This window comes from Belonocnema kinseyi, chromosome 4 (assembly GCF_010883055.1).
Source record: "Belonocnema kinseyi isolate 2016_QV_RU_SX_M_011 chromosome 4, B_treatae_v1, whole genome shotgun sequence".
Classification (NCBI taxonomy): domain Eukaryota; kingdom Metazoa; phylum Arthropoda; class Insecta; order Hymenoptera; family Cynipidae; genus Belonocnema; species Belonocnema kinseyi.
This window is the reverse complement of record NC_046660.1, coordinates 140,080,065-140,107,913: the sequence shown is the minus strand read 5'-3', so window position 1 is coordinate 140,107,913 and position 27,849 is coordinate 140,080,065. Positions and strand designations below refer to the sequence as shown.

General features: G+C 33.7%; 1 protein-coding gene across 5 annotated transcripts in view; it reads right to left on the bottom strand.

Annotated features, from left to right (window-relative positions):
- The window catches only part of LOC117171834 (ras-related protein Rac1), a 110,164-nt gene extending 92,579 nt beyond the window's left edge, over positions 1 to 17,585 (bottom strand). For all 5 annotated transcript variants that reach the window (XR_004466927.1, XR_004466926.1, XR_004466928.1 and 2 more), the window contains exon 1: positions 17,238 to 17,585. Coding sequence is in view for 1 of the 5 variants with exons in the window: in XM_033359468.1 (XP_033215359.1) it covers positions 17,238 to 17,272 (35 nt within the window). In the remaining 4 variants the exon portion in view is untranslated. The remainder of the gene's footprint in view (positions 1 to 17,237) is intronic.
- Between the last annotated feature and the right edge of the window lie 10,264 nt (positions 17,586 to 27,849).

Here is a 27,849-nt window from a genome sequence, read left to right as displayed (position 1 = left end):
CACCGAGACTCTTCCAGAGTGCGAGGCGGGAATCGAACCCGCAAGCCGAAGGAGTGGGTCTAAAGCCTACGCTTTAGCCCCCACGACCATCGTCCCACTTTTAAAATCTACTATTAGAAATCAATAAATATCAACGGTCGAAGAAAGGATTGATTTGTTTCATCAAATCATTTTACAATAGACTGGATAAGCTGCTCTCTCGAAACTGTGGAATTTCCCGGCGGGGGGTACTCAGAGTCTGACGGGGATACTTTGGCTCGTTTGATCAAGGCACATGTTTCGGGCTTAAAAAAGTTAAGAGAAGAGGAGAATAGACCTCCGAGGCAATCAAAGCCGCATGTAGTTCAACTGGACTCGAAGCGGTGTGAGAGTAGTCTTCATTCCGAAATCAGACAGGATCGGTTATAGTTCACGCAAGGATTTCCATCCCATTAGCCTCACATCTTTCCTACTAAAAACAGTGGAAACGGCCCTAAGCACAGCAGTTAACCTAATCGAAAGACAACAAGAGCAGAAAGGCCTCGCGATTGGAACCATTATGGACTTTGAAGGAGTTTTTAACCACAACTCTGGAGAGGTGATCAGAGCGGCCATGACCCTGCTATAACTTGTTATCGTGCAACTGGCAGGAAAACAACTGGAAATCAAAGGACGAGCCAAATATCTAGGAGTAATTCTGGATAAGAAGCTGTCATGGAACGAGCACCTGAAAAACAAGTGCAAGAAGCTAGGCGACTCTTTGACTTTGTAAGAGAGCCATAGGGAAAGGCTAGGGCTTGAGACCGGAGGCACTTATGTGGATCTACACAGAGATCCTGCAACCCAGGCTAACCTTTGCGGCGGTAGCCTGGTGGAGCAGGGTCTAATGTCTACTGTGAAGTCTCGACATGAAAGAATCAGGGGACTGATTCTCAGAGGCATCACTGGTGCCTCGAAGTCGACACGCACGATGGCTCTGGGGCCACTAATAGGTTTGGAGCCCCTCCGTCTCACCATGAAGGCCATAGCTGTGAAGGCGGGATGGAGATTAAATATGGTAAACGATAGCAGTATCTCGACAGCAGTGCGGATACTAATCCACATCCCAATGAGGCCAAGACTGAGCATGCTCAGGCAAAGAAGTATGGCAATAAAAGAAACATTCGTATCTGCTTAGACAGTAGGGCTGCTATTATGGCCTTGAATGGAACAACGACCACGTCGCTACTAGTTTAGGAGTGCTTTGAGGCACTAGATAAGCTAGCGACAGAAAATCGAGTCACAGCGGCAACGAGATATCGGATAGGCTAGCAAAACTAGCAGCAAAAGAAAATGTTACTGGCCACTGAAGATATTAACAGTGGGCTGACGGAGGAACATCAGAATGAGTGGAGTTTGGTATCTGGCCGCAAAAAGGCTAAAACACTCTTGGACTCAAAGTTCAACACTCACCAAGCGAAGAAATTACTTAAGCTCGGGAGGAATGAAGTCAAGGTCCTAACTGAAATGGGTATAGGACACGGAAACCTCCGGTATCACAGACATAAGTTAGGGCTTGAAGAAAGTCCCCTCTCTCGTATATGCGAAAAGGATAATGAGACTTCTACTCATATCCTTCGTCACTGCCCCGCGATTGCGGGAAAATCTGTAACACTTACAAGCAGTTACTTCATCAATGATTCTGAAATATCGGCCAACAGCGTGACTGCGGTCCTCCCCCTAGGGAAAGGGCTGTGAGATTTAAAAGAGTTTCGAAAGGTTTCAAGAAAATAAATAATTTTTCTTAAAATGTTTGCAAAAATTTAGAAGATTAAAAGGCAATTTTTTTACACTTGAAATGATTTTTAAAATTTTGGAGAGAAATTCGAATTAGTTAAAATATTTTCAGGAATTTAAGACATTTGGAATAGATAAGAAGTACAGTGAAACTCTTCTATAGTGACAACTTTAGGGCTACCGGTGTGTGGAAACTAGTTCATTATAGCCTGCTCCGCTTTTGTTTGTTCACGCCTGAGTGACAACCGCAGATCCCGCGCACGCCGCGCAGCTCCAGTTACACTTACCTGTGGCGTGTCATCAATCCTCGGAAGGGCTATAGACGGGAGGGCGATTAAAGGGTTTCACTGTATTTAAAAACTTGGAAACATTTTCGAAAATTGATAAAATATTTCTTGATTTCTTTCAAACTTCTAAAAGTCCTAAACATCTTTTTTAAAAAGACTCGATTTTTTTCTAATATTTGTTCTTTTCTAATAGACCTGAAATATTCAAAAATATTTTTTTTTTAAAGAATTTTATAAAAATTACATTCTTATAAATTTGAAAACAAACTGACATTACTTATTTTCTTGCTCTAAATTGTCGGCATTCAATTTTAACTCGAATTAAAGTGTTCAGAGAGTGTTTACAAATTAATAGGGGCCATTCAAAAAATACTTAACACCTTTAGAGGGAGGGGCGGCACTCACAGCGTTACGCTAATGTTAAGCTTACTTATACTTACTATTGAAAAAGCGCTACGTGGATGGAAGGGGAGATCAAAATTTTCAGAAGAAAGCGTTACGTATTTTTTTAACGGCCCTATAGTTATATAAAATTTTTATGTTATAATATTATTATTATCTATTCTTTCTAGTACTGAAAACAAGTTTTAAATTGATGAATTTTAATTAGCACTTACATCAGTTAACTTTAGTATTGTATGAATAAAAAAATGTTCCCGCTGCGCGGGCACATTGTCATTGTCCACGGCTCGCTTCGCTCGAATTTGAGCGCGCGACTGTTGATTTTCGAGCTCGATTATGTATTTATCTCGTGTTTCGCGCTCGATCATGCATTTATCTTGCGCTTCACGCTCAAGTATGTCTTTGCCTCGCGCTACGCGCTCGGTTTTTGTATTTTTCCCACAATCGAGCGCAGACCTTTTAAAATTGACTCAAAAAATCCACCACTGTAATTTTGTGATTCTGAATTCTCTTTTGTTAAAAGAACTTTGTTCGAGAGTTTGAGCACACCTAGAAGGCGCTTTTGTTGGTTGTCGCACTTCCCGCTCGGTCTTTGCATTTCTCCTACATTCGTGTACAGACCTTTTAACACCGTTTTCATATTTTCTACAATCCTATACTTACTACTTACAGCTATTTACAACTATCTACAGAGCCTCTTATATTTATGTCATTATTTTTTGTTTTTACTGCAGCGTAATTTAAGGAGTAACATCTATGTAAAAATTTTTAAAAATCGATTTTTTTAAGCTAAATTGGTACGTAATTATGTCAAAAACAATGTCCTGAAACGATTTCTCAAAAAAAAAAAAAAATGTAACGTACGATTTTTTCGATAAAATGAAATTTTTTTTATAAAAGTTTTTCGGCGATATTAAAAAATTTTTTTTTCAAAAATGCATAACTTTGTGAAAAATTGATATTTTTGAAAAATCGCACGTGAGACATTGGCTTCTCATTTCATCTTTAAGAAAAAAATGTATTTCTTTGTCTCAGACAAATATTGGCGACAAAAAGTTGGTGGCCGTGGATGTCTGAAAAAAAGTAGCCGTACTCTGGGTCCGCTAAAGACACCATTTTGTTTTTGAATAATTCTAAAAAATTAATTTATGTTCCCTATAATATGTATAATAAATTTGTCTTCTTGGATTATGATTGAAATATTATATCTCTTTAAATAAATCTTGAAAATGACCTTCAAAAACAGCCCCCTACATAGATTCTCCCATTCATATATTCTGCACTTTCTGTTCTCTTCTTTTTCCTAATACATCCTCTCCTACCTTGTTTCTAAATCTAAATCTTGCTATTCTGGTCCACCTTCTCTCTCCCCATCCCTTTTCTAAATACTTTGGTCATCCTTTTTTATCATGCCCTACCATTCATTTTATTTTGATTCCTCAATCATCCCCCATCTTTCTATTAATTGTCTTTCCCGCTCCTTTTTTCCAATTCTTCTTAGTTTACTCCAGTTTTGTCTTCTATTTCTCTATCATTAAAGAAGTCCCTCATTACTTCCCATCTCGTTTATTCAATCGCCTCCCTCTCCTCTCTTTCACCTCCATCAAACACTTCCTCGCCAACTCCCCTCCCTTTCCCTACCACAGGCTTCGTCTAAAATTTCCATGCCCTCTTTCCCGCTTTAATACTCAACTTATCCCTTTGTGCTTTTTCTCTCACCATATATCCTGGCGTACTCCAGTCTGCCCGTAGTCTCCACCTTAAATGCCTTTCTTGTAAGTGTCCACCTTAAATGCCTTTCTTGTAAACTCACGATATCTTTCCTTTCTTTCCATTCCCATATATCTGCTCCAAATCCTAATACCGGCCATACTAACGTATCAAATAACCACATTCTCCTTCTGCAATTTTTTGCAACCTCCTTTTTCCTATTCCCCACATTTGTTTCATCATCCACGCTGTTTTTTTTATTTTTTATTCTTTCTCATATAGAAGCTCTATAATCTCTATTTGTTTGCTAGATATATCCTAAATATTGAAACTGTTTTGCTTCTTCTAAATCAGACATGCCCAGCATGGGAGAATTCCCGCCAGGGACAAATGTTTTGCGCTTACCACTATTTCGGCTGGAGAGCTAGAAAGGAGAAAGGAGCTCAAAGGAGAATCGTCCAAAGTAATTATTTATTGTACATTATGCAATATTTTAATATCACAGTTTTGACTGACTGATACTTTTGAAGGTCTAACAATATATTAATATGATGGAAAATGTAGAAAGATAAGTTATATGAATGAAATATGCAAATATATATGGTTTGTTTCACTTTCTCATATATGCAAAAGTGGCACCATTTGCCAAAGATCTACCATAAACTTTTGGAGTATTGCACTTACTCCCAATATATAAGTTAGGTAGCCTGATGATATACATTCTATATTACTATTCGAACATATCAACGTAGTAGGCTCAAACCCACTTTCGAATATTATATTTAATACATTTAATATTTAGTAGAACATAGCTGAATTTATTGATACTGAATAGGATATAGATTTTATAATTATATTTCATTTCTGTAACGTAACTTTCTACCTTGTGCATGATGTTAATAAATTGTTATATTGCAAAAAGAATCACCTAAAATTTCTGCCCATTATACATACAATGTAAAAAACGGCGATAATAAAATATTCAATAATGTAATTTGTACAAAAAAGAAAAACTTTGTACAATTCTCTTTTTAATTCCATTTACTGTCAATAAATGTAAAAATACTAAAATAAAATAATTAAAACTCCAGTCACTATTATAAATTTATATTGAAAAGTTAGTCGGCCCAAGCACCCTGTCAGATATTTCGTATCTGCGGTGCTGCTTGGGTCGGAGAGGAGAGCCTCAAGCACGCGTCTACCATCACTCTCGCTCTCCAGCCGAAATAGTGGTAAGCGCAAAACATCTGTTCCTGACGGAAATTTCCCCAGGCTGAGCATGTCTATTCTAAATTGATTCCCTTGCATCTCCCCGTCAATTCTTTCTTCCTTCCCCCTCCTTTACTAAACCTCATTATCTTTGCCTTTACACATTCAAATTCAACTTTTTCCCATGTTAGTATTTCTCTAATCCTGTAACTAAGACCGCCATCCCTTCTTCATCCTCTACCATCAACACTGTGTCATCTGCGTATGCCAGTGTATATATATATATATATATTTTCTTTTCCTATCCTAACTCTTCCCAAACCTTCTCTCCTCATTTCTTCTTCCAAATCTGATATTAATATATTAAATAAAAGTGGGCTCAGAAGACATTCTTGTCTCACTCCTCTCACCAACCAGAAACTACCTCCTACTTGCTATCCTACATTTACCTTGCTTTTTATCTTCCTAAAAATTTCCGATACTCTCTTTATTAATCTCTCTCTTTTCCCCTTTTTCACCATAATTTTTTCTACCTCGCCTCGGTCTACTAAGTCAAACGCCGCTTTTAGGCCCACGAACATTACTATCATTGCTCCTTTTTCCCTTTTAATCCTCTTATTTACACATATACTTTAGATAATGTTGACATTAGTGTCACTAATCTATAATCTTTAACTTATTTCCCTTTGCCGTTCTTCACTTTGGGAACCACTACTCCTTCCTTCCATAACTCTGGCCACCCCTCTCCCAGGGTGGCCACAAGATTGAATATTTCAATTTCCCTGACAATTCCCTGACTTTTCCCTGACATTTAGACGAATTTCCCTGACAGGAAATTATTACAAAAACGAATAAGGTTTCAATAATGTGCTAAGCAAAATAGTGACACAAGCCAGAAAAATGTGCTTTACATAGCAGTATGGATAAATTAAGGTAAGACAACTCAGCGGCGCCACTAACGAAAAACAAAATGTCATATAATGACATTATAATGACTATTCGTTTTTAAGAAAACAGGGCGGCGCTAGCTTGCCGTTAACTCAGCGGCAACCTCTAAAAAAATCATGAGATTACAAAAAATGACTAGGTTAGATTTCTTTCTATGTTCTGCAATGAAAAAAGTATTAAAAAATGACTAGGCTATTTTATTTTTCTATTTATCTGCTTTCCAATGCGATATGAAACACTTTTTAAAATACATTCTTATTTTTAAAAGCGACCCTCTGTGCTGTAAAAACGTATTAAAAAAAAAAAAAACTATCTAGATGGAAAATACTTTTAAAATATTAACACAGTATTTTTAAAGCATAAATGAGGAGCAAAATTATTCTTCACTCCTAAACGCTACAAAAACAGCCCCCGTATTTGTTTCCGAATACAAACATGCAGATTGATGCCAAAAATTGTATACATTAACGGTTAGGATTTTTGTGCTCTTTCTTTATTTTCCAATGACATATGAATCGCTTTTGTAAAATTAACCCTTACATAAAAAAGCAATACCCTGTAATGAAAACACGTATTGGAAAAAGTAGTTATCTACATAGATGGAATTTACTTATAAAATAGTAAAATGTTACTTTCAAGCATAATTATTTCTCACCCCTAATCTTTACAAAAATAACCCTCATAATGTATAAGCTAAAATTGCAACATCTTTTACAAAATTATTTTCCAGTCTATGTATGTATATTCGAAAAATATAATTGACCTTTTTCTATACATCTTTTAATGCCTTTAAACAACTTCCAGCACAACAAATTTTAAACGAAAAAAATCCATTTTCATATAACGAGCAATCTAAATTTTCAGAATGATTGAAAATTTTTTGAGGGAAGACTTTTTCTAAACTAATTTTTTCAAATAATGATTAAAACTATTTTTAAAGATACGTTGAAATAATTTTAAAATCCTAAAAAGCAGTCGTGTGACTAGGGATGCTGGACATCTACATTTACGTTCTGTACATAATTGTCACATAATATCAAGTCGCCAATTTATTATCTCCTTCAAATACAAGGTAGTGATGTTTCTGCTAATAAATATTCAAGATTCGAAATTGTGAAAATTCGATTTTATTAAGTTAGTTCGGTTTCTTGATTTTTCCAGCGGGTTAATATGATAAGGAATTATGTTATAACTACCCCAGGAAACAACCCCTAAAAATACCCTTCTCGCAAAATTGGTCTGAATTTGATTGATAGTAGAATATGTACATTTTTGGACATTAGGGAAACCCATACAAGCACAACGTTATCCAGGTAGATCGTTCACTTGATTTTTTTATCGACTGTAATGCTGTAAATGATCAAGTTTTCTTAACCCCAAAAAACTGCCCTTATCGTGAAGTTAATCCTAATTTTATTGGTATTATATGACAATTGTGTACAGAACGGGATGCATTTTTTTCGAATGTGATTTGGGCAAATGGTTCTCATAGATAAAAGATCAAAGTTAAAACACAGATGAAAGCCAAAATATTTTAAAACATACATGTAGATCCCCAGCATCCCTGTTCACAAAAGTGGTTTTTAGGATTTTAAAATAATTGCAACTAATTTTTAAAAATAGTTTTAATAACTATATGAAAAAATTAACACACCTAGACTGAAAAATAACTTCGATGAGAAATAATTATGATTAAAAATACCATGTTACTATTTTATAAATAAGTTCCATCTATGTAGACATCGACTTTGTTCAATACGTCTTTTCATTACAGGGTGTTTCTTGTTTATAGAAGGGTTAATTTTACAAAAGCGATTTATATGGCATTTGAAAATAGAGAAAGAACACAAAAAAAGGAGCACAAAAATCCCAGCATTTAATGTATATAATTTTTTGCATCAGTCTGCATCAGTCATAATTTTGCTCCTTAGTTATACTTTAAAAATACCGTATTAATATTTTATAAGTGTTTTCCATTTAGATAGTTTTCTTTTTTTAAATACGTTTTAAGTTTACAAAAGTGATTCATAGCCCATTGTAAATCGCTGAGTTTTCTCACCTGATTAATGAACTAAAGGATATGTATCCAAACTGTAAATAAAGAAATAACTACAAATAAGAAACTAAGAATTGAATTATATTTTTAAAGAATGTACATTGAAAAAATATTTATATTGATATTAGGAAGTGTTTCCAAAATAATATAAAAGCATATAAATTTCGATTTTCCCTGACAGCTGCTTCATTTCCCTGACTTCCCTGACAAACTTTATTTTCCCTGACATTTCCCTGACATGTGGCCACCCTGCTCTTTTCTCCATACGTTATTGCCCATTCTTTTAATTCTACCCCCCCCCCCCCCCCCCCCCCCCCCCCCCCCCCCCCCCCATACATCCATACACTGTAAAAAAAGATTTGTGTAAAATTACAAAGTTTTGGGAAATTACATATTGTATCATTGTAAATATCACACACTTCACTGTGTGATTTTACAAAAGTATGTGAAATTACATCCTCTAGCGATGTAAATAAAAGGACCCTCGTCGAACAGCAGTGTAATACTACACACTCGATAAAAAGAAAATTACACATTCCCTCGTACGAACTTTACATTCAGAAGGGAAAATTCAGTCACAGTGTGTAAAAATACCATGCATCGGTAAAATCACTTTGCTGATTGAAAATTACATCGAGATTTTTAATTTTACCAAAGATCTTTAATTTTACCCTGGCGGAAACTGTAAAATTTTTTATTTATAATTAATTTAAACTTTAGAATAATTAATCATATAATATGTGAATACGAAAGCGTCTCTCGTGCCGAATTCGAGCTATTCCTATTTTGCCTTTTACATTTTATGCTATTGGAACGGAAAAAATGCGGTTATTCCAAACGTATATTTCATATTATTCTTACGGAATATTTAAACATCAAAAAAATACCCATAGTATCTTATGTGTTTTAGGTAAGTGGTAACGTGTCCGGTTTGTGTTTTTTCAATTTCCATGAAATTCTACGAAGTTTGAGCTTCGAGTGTTCCAAACCTGTCGTCCTGATAATTTTTATTTTATTCTTTCACATAATGAATTTTATATTTTCGCGTGTGAAATTATCGGCCGAATTGGAATATCACAACAGATTCGTAAAGTTACTCCGATACACGAGTGTCCTTTTACTTACATCCACCAGAGATGTAAAATTCAATAGATTTTTTTTACAGTGTACTTCATTTTGAATCTTATCTATACCAGGTGCCTTTCCATCTTTCATCATACCTAATACCTTGACTATTTCCACCCTTTTAATGTCTTCCTCATCTTTTTCCCTACCATATATTCGTCCTATCCTTACTTTTGTCTTTACCCCTCCAAGTAATTCCATAAAATATTTTTTCCATCCCTCCATCTAGATATCCTGGTTTATTCTTTAACTTTCCAAACCTCTTCTTCTGCGCTAGCCTTCTCCGCATCTTCTTCAAACCTTTTATTTTCCTCCTCTTTTTCTTTATCACACAACTCAACATAATCCTCCTTTTTTCTTCGCTACTTGTTCCTTTTCTCCATTTCCTTAATTCCCTTCTCACTTCCTTCTTCTTCTGTTTACATTCCTCATCCCAACCACTTCTATCCCCTCCTTCACTAACTTCTTTTTTGCGTGTGCACTCTAATATTTCTTTTATCCCTTTAAAAAATTTTCCATCTCCTCGTTTACATTTCTTTCCCCCATTTTGATATTCCTGACTTTTCCTTAAACTGTTCTTTACCTTCGATTGACCAATCCCCACTCCCTGCTCTTTTTAATTTCACATTCTTTTTAGCCTTATTGTTACTACTCTTTTTCTCCTCTAATATCATTATTATGGTAAAGTAATCCGAATCTATAAAATTGCCTAACTCTAGTTTCTTGACCTTCTCTCGTACCTCGTCGTTCACTACCACATAATCAATTACCGTTTCCCTTTTTCACCTTGAACGTGTATATTCCTCTTCCTCATTCCCCTCTATATTTGCATTTAATATAAACCATCCCATCTGCTCTAGGCTCTTTAACCATTTCTTTCCCTCCCCATTCAGTATCTTATCTTTGGGTTTTCTTCCTCGCTCTCCATCGCATTCCCTTCTTCCTCTATCGCCTGTTCTCGCATTAAAATCTCTTATTATAAGCCTAGTTTCTTGATTATTTTCTTCCATAAGTTCTCTCAACCCCTTTGATTTCTCCTGCATATCACCCGTTCACATACACCCCCACTATTTTCCACCTTTCTCCTCCTATATTTATTTTTTCCACTATTTGCATTTTGAACCTGCCATTTGTAACCTGTTGGTAATCTTCCCCTTACTCTTTCCCATCTCTTTTCATCTAGCTACGTTTCCATTATTACTACTGCATCCCATTGTCATGTCAAATCATCCTCTATTCTCTCCAGGCTTCCATGTAAGAACCACTTCTTTGTCATCACTCCCCTCTTATGTTCCCATTTCTTTAGTTTCATCAGTACCATTCTCTCCTCTCTGCGTTCTTCCCTTCCTACATTTCGCACTTCCTCTATTTCTACCCTAGCATCAATATTTTGTAGTATTTCTTCCACTCCTATCTTCAGCTCTTTTACTTCTAATCTTAGTCCCTTTATCATTATGTTTCTTTTTCTTTCCTCTCTTTTTTTCTTTTCTATTTTTTGTTTTACTTATTCAGCCTTTCCTTCTCCCTATTCCCACTCTCCCTACCTCCAAACTCTCAGTTTAAGCTTTATATTTTTTAATTCTAACTTCCCGCCCATTCCCGCCTGATTTCTTTTATTTCCTCTTCCCGTTTCTCCTGCTTTTCTTTACATATCCTCATTACTTCTAGCATCATTTTTCGCACGTGATTCAACTGTAAATTTTCATCTTCTATTTGCCCTCTACGTTTAACTTTTTCTTCGTCTTCCTCCTCTTCGTTCTCCCCCGCTCCAAACTGTTCCTTTCCCAGTGGCGTTCTGTACATTTTAGGATTTTTAAGAGTTGATCCTGTCGCTACTTTGTCCTCACTACTTTCTCTCTTCACCCTATCCCTTTTCCTATTTACGAACTTCTCGATTGATATTAAACTCTCGACCCTTAATCTCTCCCTTTGTACTGTTTTTCTGTATTTTCCCCTTATTTCTTCACGCTTCGGTTTACCGAACACTTCCTCGCCTGAGTTCCCACTATCCATCAAACTAATGTAACTTGCGTAATCTCTTTCGCAACTCTACTACCCCATCCTGATACCTGATCTTCTTCCGTGCTTCTCTACCTAACCTTCTCACTTTTTGACTTCTATTATTTTCGTCACTCGATTTTTCACTGAAAAACAATTCCTTCATACTCTACTCATTAACTCACCACAAACCTCACTGCAATTTCTCAAATTTCGCAATACACAAAATCGCCACCAAACACTTTGAAGTCGGAAGCGGAAGTTTACGATTCAAAGAAAAAGTACGCTTCCTCTCAACAAAATATTCGTAAACAATTTGTAAATATTTTTCAGTTGAATAAATTTTGTCTCATTTATTGTCATATCATGTTTCGTTTGTACAAAAATTATATATTTTTATTTACAATTTTTTTCACAAATAAAAAAATACTTATCCTAGAAGGTCTGCAAGAAAAGGTATTAAAAATTTTGAATCCCTAAGAATGCATTTTCTTTCCTTTGTTTTTTAATCCTCGTTAGGCGGCGCAAATAATAAAACTTTAATCCCTTTCAAGGCCGAACGGAGTTGCCAAACTTAACGTCAAATAAATTAAAAGCACAATTTTTATTTGAAGCATTTGAACGCGCTCCAAAAGCATGAAATATGCAAAATAGGATTTTACACAAGAATACACTTCTTTATCGTAAAATAGTCCCTTCGTTCAAATATTATCAATTACAAAAATAAAAAATCATCATAAAAAATTCAAGAAATTGTTTTACACCACAGCCATCTGTGTGGAAATTGATCCTGATATCGTAAAATAACCCATGCTTTGTTTTAAAAAGCTTTTTACCTCACTATTATTCGAAAAATAGTAAATAAAAGTAGCGAAATATACTAAATTAAAAGGGACTGAAATTTTTATATTTGTTGGTTTCTTTGTGGTATCCAAAAGTATTCAGAAAAATATTGTCGGCTGTGGGTACAAAAAGGGATTCAATTTGAGAGATACCTTCTACTGCTGTGAAGATTTACAACGGGAGGACAAAAGGGGGATCTAGAAGTATTCCATATTTCTGACATTACAATTGGATGAATGAAATTTCCTAATACTTTTTAATGCAAACCTTCTTACCGGGAAGAATTGAAATTATTTATAGTTTGGGAGCCACATAGAAGAGGTGATGTGACCTAAAAGGTCCCCGGAATTTTTTAAATGGATATTGTACAGAATGGTCTCCTGAATCCAACGATATGAGGTGCTTTCGCGAACTGACGGTCGTTCTTAATATATTTTTAATTAAACATTTTTACATAACTTATGCTATATCTTCTACAATTACCGACATATTAAAAAACTTGTTTTGAAACTGTTAGATATTATTTAAATAAGCATTTTTTGTCTGCCTCGTAATTTTTTAGAGAAAAAATGCAAAGAAAGCATAATATAGTAATCGATTTTTATGCATTGTTTATGGGTCTTTTGAAGATTTTTCTTCAGAATTAGTTAGATTGTAGCCAACATTTATTAAAATTGTCTCATTCTGTTACAGGAACCATAGAGGGAAAAATTTGTCTAAGACTTTTTTCCGTATCTCGAATTGTTTATTTTAAAATAAAAAAATTAAGTTAAAGAAAAATACATCGTTAAATATCAACAGGTAGAGTAAATATTACCCGATTTTTATCAATCTTTTCTTGATTTTCTCCAAATAATATAAAGAGTCTAATGCAGCCTATTAAAATTAGATTAATAAATATTGCACAAAATTTTTAATTTCTCCGCTGGCTTCAATGTCAAACAATGGGAAGGGCGCGCCAGGCAATAAACCGTTCACTCGAGTGGCACTAATCTGCGAACCATGGGTAGCCGCACTAAGAAAGCAAAAGATCCAAATATCTTACCATTGTTACAAGTGTCGATTCAGAAATGTCAAAATCCTGTACAATATTATTTAATCTAATTTCAATATGCTGCATTAGCCTCGTTATATTATTTCGAGAAAATAAAAAAAAGATTGACAAAAATCGGTTAATATTTACTCTTCCTGTTGATATTTAACAATGTCTTTTCCTGTAACTTAATTTTTTTATTTTTAAATAAACTATTCTAGATACAGAAAAAATGTCTTAAACAAACTTTTTTACTCTATGGCTTCTTTAACAGAATGAGAAACCAAAATGTGAATATTGTAATAAATGTCGGATACAATTAGGTTGAAAGAAACCTTGTTGTAAATCTTGTTTGTGATTTTTTTTTATATGAACTATGAATCATATGCAAAACTGTGCCAAAGAAATGTCATACATCTTAACGCAATCTAACTAATTCTAAAGAAAAATCTGCAAAGACCTATAACCAATGCATAAAAATCTATTCTTAGTGCTTCTTATTTAGTATCCCAAATTTTCAACCCGATCTGGCGCTTTGTGTGAAAATAAGAAAATAAAAAGTGTCTGTAACGTAAGAATCTGGACACATCACCCACCCGTCACATGGCCTTAAATGCCTTCTCATAGGGGTCCATTGAACGTGGAAAAGAACTATCTACCAGATTAATTTGAGGATATTTGCTACATTTCTGCCTTGGAAAGTCACTATGAACCAGCCTTCTGCATCGACCGTGTATGCGTATGCAGTAGTAGTTCTCTTATGATCCGGAGGAGAAAGGTCCATGAAACTAATCCAACATGAGGCACCCCGATCAGTTGGTCTGGCTTTAGTATTGAATTGAATTATAAAAAAGCAAAAATAATTAAAAACTTAATGCTGCTTACAAATAAATAGAAAAAAAAAGATATGGAAAAATAAGAGTAACTATGATTAATAAGTCTAAGAAAGAAAGTCATGAAAATATGTAGTTTAATATGAATAAAATTTAATTTTGAGATGCACTTTGAACGTATCAGTTCGAATTTTATATTTCCATTATTTGTTTTGCTAATATTATCTATTATATTATTCATTAAGAGTTTAAAAAAGGATTTATTGTTAAAATTATAATTGTAACTAATAAATAAAATTAATAAGACCTCAAACAAAAATGTTCAACAGTCAGAAAATAGGGCGTATCGAGAAAGCTAAAGTTCTAATGGCACTGAAAACTTTCTTTTGGGAGTCAAAAACACACCCTGAAAGTTTCATAAAAAAATCCTTCTGTCTCGGCATCGTAGATATAGCTAAAAATCTGGAAAAAATGAAGCACTTTAAGTCTGAACAGCAACCAATTTTTTTTTTAGATTTAAATTAGCAATAAAAATAGTTCAAAGCAAGCCGATTTATACCTGTATAGCGATAATTCCGTCAACAAATTTTATACCCTACCTAAATGACTGGAGTTTTAAAAAAATCGACTTTGTCGCTATTTTTTTTAGAGTTGCAATATGTTGCAACAATAATATATAATGAATCTTGAAATTTTAATTAATTTTATTGGCTTTGAATTACAAGAAAATATTTAAAAGTGATATATTGCTCTCTATTTGAGAATGAAATTAGATTTTGGTATATAAAATATCAGAAAAATACTTCGAAGCAAGTGGATTTGTACCTGCATAGCAAAAAAATAATTGATTATTATTAATCAAAAATTATTTAATTCAAATTAAATAATTAAATTCATTTTTTGCTGTTTAGGTACAAACCCACTTGCTATGAACTATTTTTTATGATAATGTATATAACAAAAATTAATTATATTCAAAAATAAACTGCAATATATCACTTTAAATATTTTCTTGCATTTCAAAGTCAATAACAATTACTTTAAGGTATTATACGGATAAAGTTGTTTTCTGCAAATTTTTTTGTAATTAGGACTGTAGATTTACCATATTAGAGCGTTATCTAAAGTTTGGTCTGTTTAGAAAAGGACTGAACATTTCGAAGTTGAGATAAGTAAAATGAAAAATCGCATCTTATGCACGTAAGACCTATCCCAAGATATTGCCAATGCAACATATTTTAGTATTACGCCTAAGCGGTTCTGACATTTTTTTTCAAAAACTGAGACACGGTAGAAGGACGCAATACAGAGATTCTGTGCAAATTTGTAGAATTTTTGACTATTTCGTTTATAAAGTAAAGTCCTGAAAGTATGAAAGAACAGAGAGGTCCGATAGGTTAGACACTCTCACACGCATTCAGTTGATCTACATGAAATTGGAGCGTCTTCAATTGTTCTTCGCATGGACAGCTCTTTTTCTGAATTCATCCGTATAATACCTTAATGTCAACATTCCTTCTATATTAGTGTTGCATATTACCGCTATAAAGGTATAAATCGGCATGATTTTAAATATTTTTATTGATAATTTAAACCTCAAAAGAAAATTTGTTTGCTGTTAAATTTGAAAAAGTGCTTCTTTTTTTAGGTTTTTAGCTATATATACGTTGCGGAGACGGACGGAAATTTTCTTTATGAATATCATGGGGAGTGTTTTTGACTCCCAAAAGCAAGTTTACATTTATATTAGAACTTGGCGCAAACAACTTTTTTTCGATACGCACTAATGTTCAATATGAATCTACTAATAATTAGGAATATAAAACTATAAGTTTAAATTGCATAGTGAAGAATCTTTAAGCCTTTAAACTCTAAACAAATACAAGCTTTGGAGGAAATACAAGGAACACATGAAATTTTTCTACCTTACTGTCACAACCTAACTTTTGCAACCATGAGCTATACATTCACGTCCCATGCTTTCTTGCACTTATTAACAACAAAAATAACTTTTGCCAAAATTAAAAGATTCCCTAGGCTACAGAATTTCAATATAGTTTTTTTTTATCAATTTCTCACAAACTAATAATTTTTTTATCATTTTCCAAATCTGTGCATTGGATTTCAATGCAAAAACCAAACTCTTCGGCGTGCCACCTGTTGGATTAGTTTCACCACAGATTCCCCTCCAGATAGTAAAAGAAAAGGAAACTGGGGGGGGGCAATGCATAGGACTGCTATGAACGCTAATAGCTCCATTCGAAAAAATTAAATTTTTTCGATGCATAGTTCACAGATTTGGTTAGATACACACACAAAACTGTTGAAATTCAACTATATATATATATATATATAGCTAATCCTATATATATCTTATCCTATATATATTCCATAGCTAATAGAATTTATAGCTATATATATATATATATATATAGCTATAAAAAGTAATATCAGCGCATTTTTGTTGATATCGCTGGGAGGGCGCTTCGCGGGGATTGGTTCCTGCTCACAAGAAAAATCTTTAGAGATCTGAGGTTAGGTTGCCCCTCCAATGAAAGAAAAAAAATTGTTGATATTAGCTGAGTATAAATTATAACTATAATTTACTGTTATAAACAAACTCAGCGGACATCAATGTATTTTTAATCTTATAATCATAAATATAATTTTTAATATACATAATCCAATTGCGCATAATAAAAAGAGAACATTTTATCTTCACTAACATAAAATCAACTTCGTAATTTTTTTACATCCGATTTTATATTTTTAACATAAAATACTATTAGCAATGTTTTTGATGGCAGCACTTCTTTAATTTGGAGGGCATTATTTAGAAATTTTAATAACTAATGATAATAAAAGGCACCTACAAGAATGCCAAAAAGTGGCTACACCTCTACATCGGTTCCATGTAGAAAACAGAGAACTGATGCAGTTTCATGCTTTTATCACATAGCGGAAGATTGCTTCCCTGAACGTCTAGACTACATTTCTTGAATCTTAATAAACATTTGATAAAATATACTTAAACTTACCCGTCACCCACCACGACACACTTAATCGCCTGCATCGTCTACTAAGATTTCCAGCAAACGAAGAATAACAAGGACCTTGTCAAAAACTGTCGTCTCGACTTGATGGACCGATATTGTCAGAAAAGGAAATATTAAGTAAGGCGGACTGTACGAAGTAACGCTTCGACCCGTACACTAAAGTCCAAAATTAAATGAAAATCAACAAATAAAGCTCAACAATTAATATTTGCTTAATTTATAGAAAAACAAAGTGTTATAAAGGGCAGTCAATAAAAATTTTAATACGTAAGGACTGTATTTCAGCCGTCCTATAACGTGTTTCTTCAATGTCGAATCTTACCTACAGAGCCCAATATTAGGAACCACGATCCAACAACAAACTATGGTCTCGCCATTTGTCTACGAAACGCATTCAAGTCGCGTATTGTACGATGACGTCCATATTGGTTACCATAAAAACGTAGTGATTGTGGCTGATGACATAGGAATAAGATAGGATTAGGCATCTCGTTGTGGGGTTGATTCGCAGGGTGGAAAGTCGCCATATTTGATTGTAAAAATTCTATATATAGATATACATATGTTGTGTGCAGCTGCGATAATTGTTTTTTATCATGAAGGAATAATAAGGAGACCTAACTCCGTTCCCCCACTTGCTAATAGAAACATTACCGTAAGTGATACGCACATTACAGGAAGATCTTAGATTTGAGTGCGCAGGTGCGCAGTTGTCCTCTTCCTATACATGGAAAAGTGTGCGAAAGAGAAAGTTTGTCAAATTGACGTAAGTTGAGAGGCTCTGCTTGTTTGTTTTGACGCAAGTGTCAAAAATGTGTTCTAAGCCATGAGATGTCAAGTTCCGGGTTGTGGACAAAGTTACACGCCGAAGAAGGCAAATACACTTCGTTTTTTTTAAAGCCTTCACTGTAAGTACAATAAACGCCTAATATATTTTATTGTTTTACCTAAGTGTCATTGAGCCTTGAGAATCCTTAGCCTATTTATCATATTACAAATTTAAAAGGTACTTACCTATACGTTTCCTTCTCAAAATCTGTTCACACATTTTTCAAAAAAGTACCGAAAATACTGTTTATATATTTATTTAGTGTATCTTTCGTATGATGATCAACAAAAGAACACGACCTCTAACTTACGTCAATTTGACCAACCTTCTCACTCGCACACTTTTCCATGTATAGGAAGAGGACAACTGCGCACCTGTGCACTTAAATCTAAGATCTTCCTGTAATGTGCATATCACTTACAGTAATGTTTCTATTGCCAGTTTCAGATGGCTTCCCACTGGCAGTTGGGCCTGCTTATTCCTTCGTGTTTTTTATACAAGTTTGCATTTATTTTTTCGAATTTCGCAATGTCAACAATTTTTAAATTGTGATAAATTCTAGAAAAAATGGTGAATTGTACAGTTCCTATTTTCAAAAAGTCCACTCGAAAGAAGAATAAGAAGATAGGTGTGACGGATATGTTACACAAGTAAGTAAAAGAATAATTTTTATTTTTTAATAAATAAACCTAAATTTATGTTAAATATAAAATAAACCGGTAACAGCAATTTATAAAAATGGAACTGCACTTAACAAAACCATCTTGACATAATTTTAGAACGCATTTCATAACACGATTCTGATTTTTGATTTAAAATACTGTAGTTTCTAAACTGATTTAGATATTATACTTTTTTTCAATCTAGTAGTTCTCACCATTCTATTTAGAATTTCACAACAAAATGTAGAAATTTCTTAAAACTGACAAAATGGCGGTGATTTTTCTGAAAATTTTGGAACTGAAATTTCTTAAAAAGGCTGGCGTTTATTTGTTTATTGATTTTGTTTTATGTAGGTACTATTGTCATTATCTGACTATCCATTCCTAAAAAATTATAATTTACATTTTGTCCAGAAACAAGACGAAATACGAAGAAAACAAATAAGCTAAGTTATTCCTTTTAAAGCGCTCTAAAGAAAAGATTCTTGGTACTTTTGTCTATCTTGCGTTTCTTTTAAAATTTCCGATAAATTTTTCTTTCGTATCCCATCTTGGTTTCGCACAATATGTGCATAATAATTTTTAAGTAACAAAAAATTCTTTCTTCTCTGCAGACAATTTTCTCATGAAATGCGTCACGAGTTTTAAAAGTTCAGATACTCGTAACTCTAAGAAAAAAATGGTATCAAATCGTGTTAAGTCTGCATGATTTGAAATCAGTTCAGGCAAATTACACAAAATATGTGAAAATAATTTATATAGTTTACATAATTTTTTCAACTGTATGTATTTATCGCAATACTTCGTTTTTAAAATAATGATATTCCGGCAAGAAAAAAAGGTGTTTTTTCTTATCATTATACAGTTCGATATTATGTATTACATACTTATTTTTTCCATTTATTTTTTATTTTTATTTACTTTTTATATTATTTCTTTATATTTATTCATTATTTTCTCATTTTCATTTGCTACTTCATCTATATCATCCATAATTAAGATTGTTTTTATCGCTTATAAACTTTTCTGTGTTTCTTGTTCAAATTTCCTGCACAGCATTTGTAATTCAAGATGGCCGACTCTCCCTGTAACTTCTGATAAATCCCCGCGCCATAGTTAGGGAGCTTCTGGCAGTCCCCTCTTATTCCTATGTCCATGATTTGACTAACCACGATTCAAATCATTTCGCGTTATGATTTAGTACAGATTTTCTCAATTTTAGGTAATAAAAGTAGTCGCTTAATTCTTAAAGAAACAAGGAATACAAAAGTCAAGGAATCAAAAATATAAGGAAATCAGAAATATGCCTCGTACCAGTCCTGTGCATCTCTCCATATTTCAGATTTTAACTTGACCCTGCAACTGTCCTAAGTTGATTAGTTCCTATTATCTCCAGCGCGGGGCTAGTTGTCCCATCACTCCCTGTTTTTACATAGAAAGCAATGGGACTAAATCACTTATTTGATTTTTTATTAAACAAAATGTTATTTCCATGCAAACAGATTCTTGAAATTAAAACAATGTTACTTATTTAACATTTCGAAATACTTTTCCAATAATTTTCTGTGAATACTAAAGACAAAATATGATTTATATAGTCGTACAATAATCCTAGCAAAGTAGAACATATCTTAGATTCGAATTTGAATAAAAAGTAAAATATCATTCTTAAAGTTTATTGTCGAAAACAAATTAACAATATTATTAATGGAATGTAAAACAAACCCGGAGAAAATTTGTACTAGTACTAAGTGTAAACTTACCATGTTAATACTCTCGCTTATGAATATATGATGGAAATAATGTATTTCTAATTAAATTGAACTAAATATATATTTGAAACCATTTTATTTAATAATCAGTGAAAAATAAAAAAAAAATGAACGTCTTTAAATGCTCTCTTTTATCATTGTATCCTTTTAAGTTAGTTTAGTTTTTTTTCAACAAGTTGAATTATTCAATAAACTGTTTTTAATATTCTTTACATATTTTTATGCTATTTGTTCACGAATAAAAATTTAATTCAATTTCAATTACATCCCAGTGGGTACCGGGACGTCCTAAAGACGTCCTTAGAATGTACTTCTATGTCATGTGATTTGACGTCTTTAAGACATCCTTTGGATGTCTTTAAAAGGTCCTCAGGACGTCCTTCAGACGTCCGCCGAAAGACGCATATAGGGCAAGTTAAGGACTTGTGTGCCCACTGGGATTTTTCTCATTATATTCCATAGTATAAGTACTCGCTAAACCCTCAAATATTAAGTTTGAACTTGTATACTATTAAAAGTTTTTTCAAAAAACTATATATTTTATCGATATAAATATTATTTACTGCTTTTTCAGATATAAAATGGATTATATTTAACTTTTTATTCAAATTCAAATCTAACATTCTACTTTACCAAGTTTATTTGGTGAAGTTTTATTTCATGTTTTCCATTAGAATTTATATACATCATTTGGAAAATTGTTTTGAAATATGAAATGAGTAGATTCTTTTCATTTCAATTTTTTTTTTACAAAAATAACATTTTGTTTATTAAAATTTAAAAAAAAATGGTCTATTCCCATTTTGTTTTCAGATGCACAGGGCTGCTCGTACACATAAAGGATTTGATCGAAATTTTTTCGCAAGAAAATCTACCTTTCTTCTCTCTTCTCAAATTCTATGACAAAAAATATTGAAAAAGATGCTGCATCAAGAATTGGAAATTGTTGAATCGGAAAAGTATGGAATTGCAAGTTATTTTATTTTCAAGCTTTATACTTGAGGGGTATGTAATTCGCAGCATTTTCCTGAGCAATTCCTTTTCCAGAATTTTCAATTGAAAACTCTGCAATCATAGACATTCATCATTTTTCTATATTTTTTCTTGAATCTTTATTTGTTTCAAATACAATTACGTGCTTCACAATGAATGCGATGTTGCTCAAGATTGCTGAACTATTTTGCTTCAAAATTCATATTTTGTGGATCAATTTCACTGTTATTCATTCTAAAAATAAAAGTATTGTTCACAGAAGCGGAGGAGCCTACTTTTTCCAGGTAGGATCAGGGTTTTTTAATTATAATATTAAATTGCACAATGTATACAAATTATACTATTTTAAAATTTTACATAACTGAGAAATACGTAACGAAAGAAGTAATAGTAAGTCATGAATAATAATAAATAATAAATACCGGTATAAAATTGACATTACCGAAGATTTCACAAAGCTTTTAATGATTTTAGATTCAATGATTTCACAAAATTTTCCAAATTTCTGTAAAGAAAGTAATATAGAGTCCCGGCATTGCCGGGACTCTATGTCCCGAAATTGAATGAATTCAATTTATTCGAAAAGCTATTGAATGGTACGGTTGCTTTTTTCACATCACCAGCGGTTCTTTTTCAAATAAAGATTGTCCAAAAAAAACAAGGTGTTGAAAAATCGGAAAAGTGTTGCTCAAATATGGAACACCTAAAAAAATCAAAATACACAAAAAATAAGCAAGTTAACGGTATGCAAATATTTAGTAATAAAATTTTTAAGAATTCAATGTACAGCGAACTTCTTGACAATATTCGGACATCCATAGGTCTGATAATGCTCCTCCCTGTCCGAAGAAATGGAAAGGTTCGGAAAGAGCGCGCCGGAAAGATTCAGAAAGGTTTCGGAAATGGTTGGGAAAGAGTTTAGAAAGAGGTTCGGAAAGGGCTTCTTTCTGAACGTCGAGCTGTCCCACGAACCTTTCCAGGTCTTTCCGAATGTTCCACTCTCCGACTAGTTTCCGATCATTTCCGATTTCTTTCTGAATGGAATGAAAAAATAAAGTCTCGTAATAACAATTTTTTTTTTAACTTCAAAGCATTTTAAATGCAGTAATCCTATTGATCCCTAATGAATCAAGAAAAGACGATTCCTAAAAATCTAGAAATAGGGAAATTTCATAACTCAGAAAACTTCTTACATTACATTATTCCTTCTTTGTATTGTTAAATAATACAGTATGAAATATAATTAGACTATGCTTGACTAAATTATGAAAAGCCACATGAAGCGTCACTTTCCTACCGATAGAAATCTATGGAGATTCTCAGGCTCAGAGAAGCCTCAGAGAATATTCTCCGCAGGCACTCAGGTAGCTATTTTTAATGATCCACCCACGAAAAAAGAAATGATTGAACTGCAGCGCTTTGAAATGTGTATCTTGAAATTCCAGATTGACAATGTTGCATTTCAATTGTTTTGGGACTCTTTGAATTGGTCAGCTATTTGGAATTAATTAAATTTGCCAAGCCACATTCGGAAATGTACTCCCCTAGTAAAAATGACAGTTAGGTATCAGTAGAAGCCGTTTAGAAAGCGCATAGGATGCAGATGGTATCTTATATGGGCCTAATTGGTTTTCAATAGGCTTCTTATTTTAATTTGGTTTCTAGCCGGTCTTATTCGGTACTTATGTTTTTTTGTAAAATTTTTCTAATAGGATCTAAGTGGATACAATGAGGTATTTTTTTTACTTGAAATTACTAAGTATAAACGTGTTTTTCTAATAGGTTCTATTAGGTATTTTATTGGATTTCGTTACGAAGTTACCCGGATTAAAATTCTAAGTAATGTGTTTTAAGCGGATCTATGAGGTGCCTATTAGGATTTGATTTATTCAAAATGCTACAAGCACGAAAATGCTACCCTAACATGTTCTATGAGGTATTTTGTTGGATCTTCAGAATTAAATTATTCGAAAAAAATTCGAAGTGATGTCTTTTAAGCAGGTCTAATAAGTACCTATTGAGATCTGCTTTATTCGTATAGTGCTCGAAATACAAATTTGCTTCCCTGACAGTTATATTAGATATATTAGTGGGATCTTGGAAACGAATTAATATGATTGTCTGTCAAAGAAATATATTTTAAGCGGCTCCATTAGGTACCTATTAGGATCTGCTTTATTTCAAGTGCTACAAATACGATATTTCTTCCCTAACACGTTCCATTAGATACTTGAGAAGACTTTCGAAATAAAATTATTCGGATTAAAATTCGAAGAAATATATTTTATGCGGCTCTATTAGCCACCTATTAGGATCTGGTTTGTTCCAAGTGCTAAAAGTACGAAATTGATCTTCTAACGGTTCTATTAGGTACTTTAGTGGTATGTTGGAATCATGAATCGGTTTCCAATTCGAAGTGATGTGTTTTATGTGGCTCTATAAGGTGCCTACTAGGATCGGCTTTGTTTCAAATGCTCCAAGTACGAAATTGCTTTTCTAACAGATCCTAGTAGCATTTTAGTAGCCTGTTGGAATCAAATTAATCGGATTAAAATTCGAAGGAATATATTTAGAGCGGCTCTGTTAGGTCCCTATTAGGATCGACTGTATTCGAAGTGCTAGGAGTACGGTATTGCTACCCGAATGGGTTCTATTAAGTACTTTAGTTATATGTTGGAATAATTGATTATTGGATTAAAATTTTAAGTGAAGTGTTTCAAGTATCTCTATTAGGAACCTATGAGGATCCGTTTTACTTCAAATGCTACAAGTACGAAATTGCTTTCCTAACAGGTTCTATTAGGTACTTGAGTAGACCTTCGGAATCAAATTATTCGGATTAAAATCCGAAGTGATGTGTTTTAAGCGGCTCTAATAGGTACATATTGGGTTCTGCTTCATTGCAAGTGCTACATGTACGAAACTGCCTTCCTTAAAGGTTCTATTAGATATTGTATTGGACATCCGAACTGAAATTTTTCGGCTTAAAGTTCGAAGTGATGTGTCTTAAGCGGGTCTAATAGGTACCTATTCTGCCGCACAAACTAAAAAGATACGTAAGTGACATTGCTGCTTAGAGTGCTTCTCTTAAACTTGGCAATTAAGAAGTCGACCTAAACGGCAATGTCACTTATGTATCGTTTTTGTTTGTACGGCAGTATTGGGTTATGCTTTATTCATATAGTGCTCGAAGTACGAAATTGCTTCCCTGGCTGGGTTTATTAGGTATTTTATTGGACCTTCGGAATGGAATTATTCAGCTTCAAATTCGAAGCGATGTGTTATAGGAATCTCTAATAGGTTCCTTTTGGGATCTGCTTTAATCAAAGTGCTAGAAGTACTTCTCTCAAAGGTACTATTAGGTGCTTGAGTAAACGCCGGAATTAAATTAATTGGTTAAAAATTCCTACTTAATAAAATAAAATATTCAATTGCTATAAAAAGTAATATATTTTCGCAAAAAATAGTTTGTACAGTGAACATTAACTATGTGTAGAACAAAATTTGATTTAGGAAAAAAACAGCAATTTCCAGTCTGTGAGTCTTCATGTACATATTTCCTTATTCGTACGTTTTTTAACCATTTCTCTATTGAATTTCAGCTGTATTTTGTAACGTAGATATGTAAGTATTGTCGCCACACTGTATGAGAACACATTTTTCTTTTAAGTCTTTAATTTTGATAAATTCTTTATTTGCGCACCCTTCTACCTTATACACATGATTCAAATGAACATCATCAATTGGTGGTAGGACACTGTCGTCATCTAGTATTGTTTTACGCATAATTACATTATTTACTGCATAATTATTAACTGCTGCATAGGCTTCTTTATCGTACAGCATTAAATTTAAAACTTGTACAAATTGTTTGGTTTCAAGGCGAAAAACACTATTGTTATATTTATGCGGCTTATCATACTCTTTAGTATGAATTACCATATTCGAGAAGATGCATCTACTAAAGCAAAGGATCGTCTTATCATCATATGAAGGTAAGGTACGATCAATTGAACCTTTACCTATTAAAACAACGTCGTCAGTGCGGCAAAAAGATGAAACTTCCTGTCTTGAAAAAAGTGAATTACAATATGCGAGAACTGTAGGAGATTCAACTAATTCCGATACAAGGCTTTGATATATATTTGCTTGCAATGTATTCTTCAACATTTGTTCATAGAAGCTCATCGGTCCATGCACACGCCACTTTAAAAAGTAAATGGCATTTTCGAAAGGAAAAGTTGATCCTGACCAAAGCGGACCACAACACCTGACGCATTGAACCAAATGCTTTACAGTATGAACATTAAATATCACAAATCTGTCGCCGTATAGAATTTCAAATATACAGACAAATTGGAAAATATCGTGTTCCGTTTCCCGTTACTCTTCTTCGGCCAGATTCGTCTGCAGCAACGTGAATATACTCTTTACAAATAAAGCGAAGTGCTGTAGAGCGTAATCATCGAGAATTCCACTCAGGCATGGAATAGAGTAAAATAATAACCAGCTACGCCATTCTGAGGCTTTCCACTTAAATTTCTCTGTTGTCAATGGTAGCACGAGTCTGTGAATTTCATGGGGCGGGGTCATTTTAATCAAACGTTCGTTTATTTCGTACTGCTGCTTCTGTGTGAGTCGTATCGGACTTTTTGAATTAATCTATGTTTTCCATAAGTGTAACACGACACCAATTAAGTCTCCATGAAGATAATCCTTCATAAAAGACTACACAATGTCCATTCCCATTAATTCTGACAGGACAGAGAATCCCTTGACGCCATTTATTGACGAAACTTTCTCTTCTTTTCTCTTCCTTGTTTTCGATCCATAGGCCTCTTCTTCTTCCACATTTTCATCATCACTTTGTTCTGATAAAATTTCTTGCATTATCTCTGCATCTGTGTCGTGTCCTTCTTTTTCTTCCTCGGTCATAGCTTCTTCTTCTTCATCTCCTTGTGGCGATACTGGTAGTTTTCCTTCTTTTTGTTCTTCAAGTACTTTTAATATAGATTTCATGTCTTTCAAATGATCCTTATGAGATCGCAAAAGCGGTTCTTTTTCCTCCATTAAGAATCGCATGCATCCAAACTTATGTACACCGACAGATTTGCACCATGAGCATCCATAGTAACCGTTGAATTGAACTCTGTTCTGTAAGACGGGATGAGCGACGCTGTCGACGGTACAAACAAGAGGCCGAAGTAGAAAGCGGACCGGTTTTTCATCTATAGTCAACGTAAAGCCAGTAGTTCCCAAATCATTCAGTTGTTCAAAAAAATATTTCATATACGTATTCATCATTTCCGCGGAAGGTTCTTTTTTCCCAATCCACAAACCTGCTAATAACGGATGGCAAAATCGCACATTTGCGGGCAGTTCGTTAATAATTACTAGCTTCGGCCAAAATGAATCCTTTGAGCTTTCATTCACAAGTGCTCCATCAGTGTTGAAAATGCAGGTTAGCAGAATGCAATCGTCGGACACATCTGCACTTAAGTTTCTATACAGCAATCCATCATGGACATCTCGGATAACTCCATCCATACGTGGTTTCGATTTCTGTAAATTGCTGAACAAACTATCCTTCACAGTTTGCATTTTCAGGAGCGATGCAATTTGATACTTAATGTCAATTGATAGAAAATAGTTAGGCGATCTCATTGAAAGAGAATTTTTCTTCAAGCACTTTTGATAGGTTATCTTGTGTTTTTTTAATTTATTTTTTACCATGGGCTTTTCCAATTTTTGACAGCATACTTCGCAATAAAAATGATATTTTATTACATCTTCAGGCGGATCAAATATTTTCGACAAATAATAACCACTGATATCCCAAGACGAAAACTCCGGCCCAGCAAAAAGTTTAGTTGCCTCAATTAAAGCCCGACGCCCCTTATAACTCAAACTAAATCGCGTGGAAATCCCAAGAATTATGATGATAATTTCCCAAATTTTTAAGCCGGACTCTTTAAACATCAAAGTATCTCCGCCACTTAATATATAATCTTTTAAGGCATTTACGTTGAAGCAATCTGTATCGGTGACTGAGGTATTACCCGAATTCTTTGATGTTAATGAACCTGAAGGAGCTATTTCAGTTTGTGTTTGAGGCATCTGAAGTTCATCAATTTCATCGCTTGAAGAATTAGAAGCATCTAAACAATTGAAATTGGGCAAATTCTTCGATGTTGATGAACCTGAAGGGGCTGATTCAGGTTGCGTTCGAGGCCAGATTAAATTTAAAATAACAATAATTAAAACAAAATATATTTCTGGATAAGATATTTTGGTTGAAAATGTATATAGTATTTTTTAAATCACAAAAGTTCTTCCGA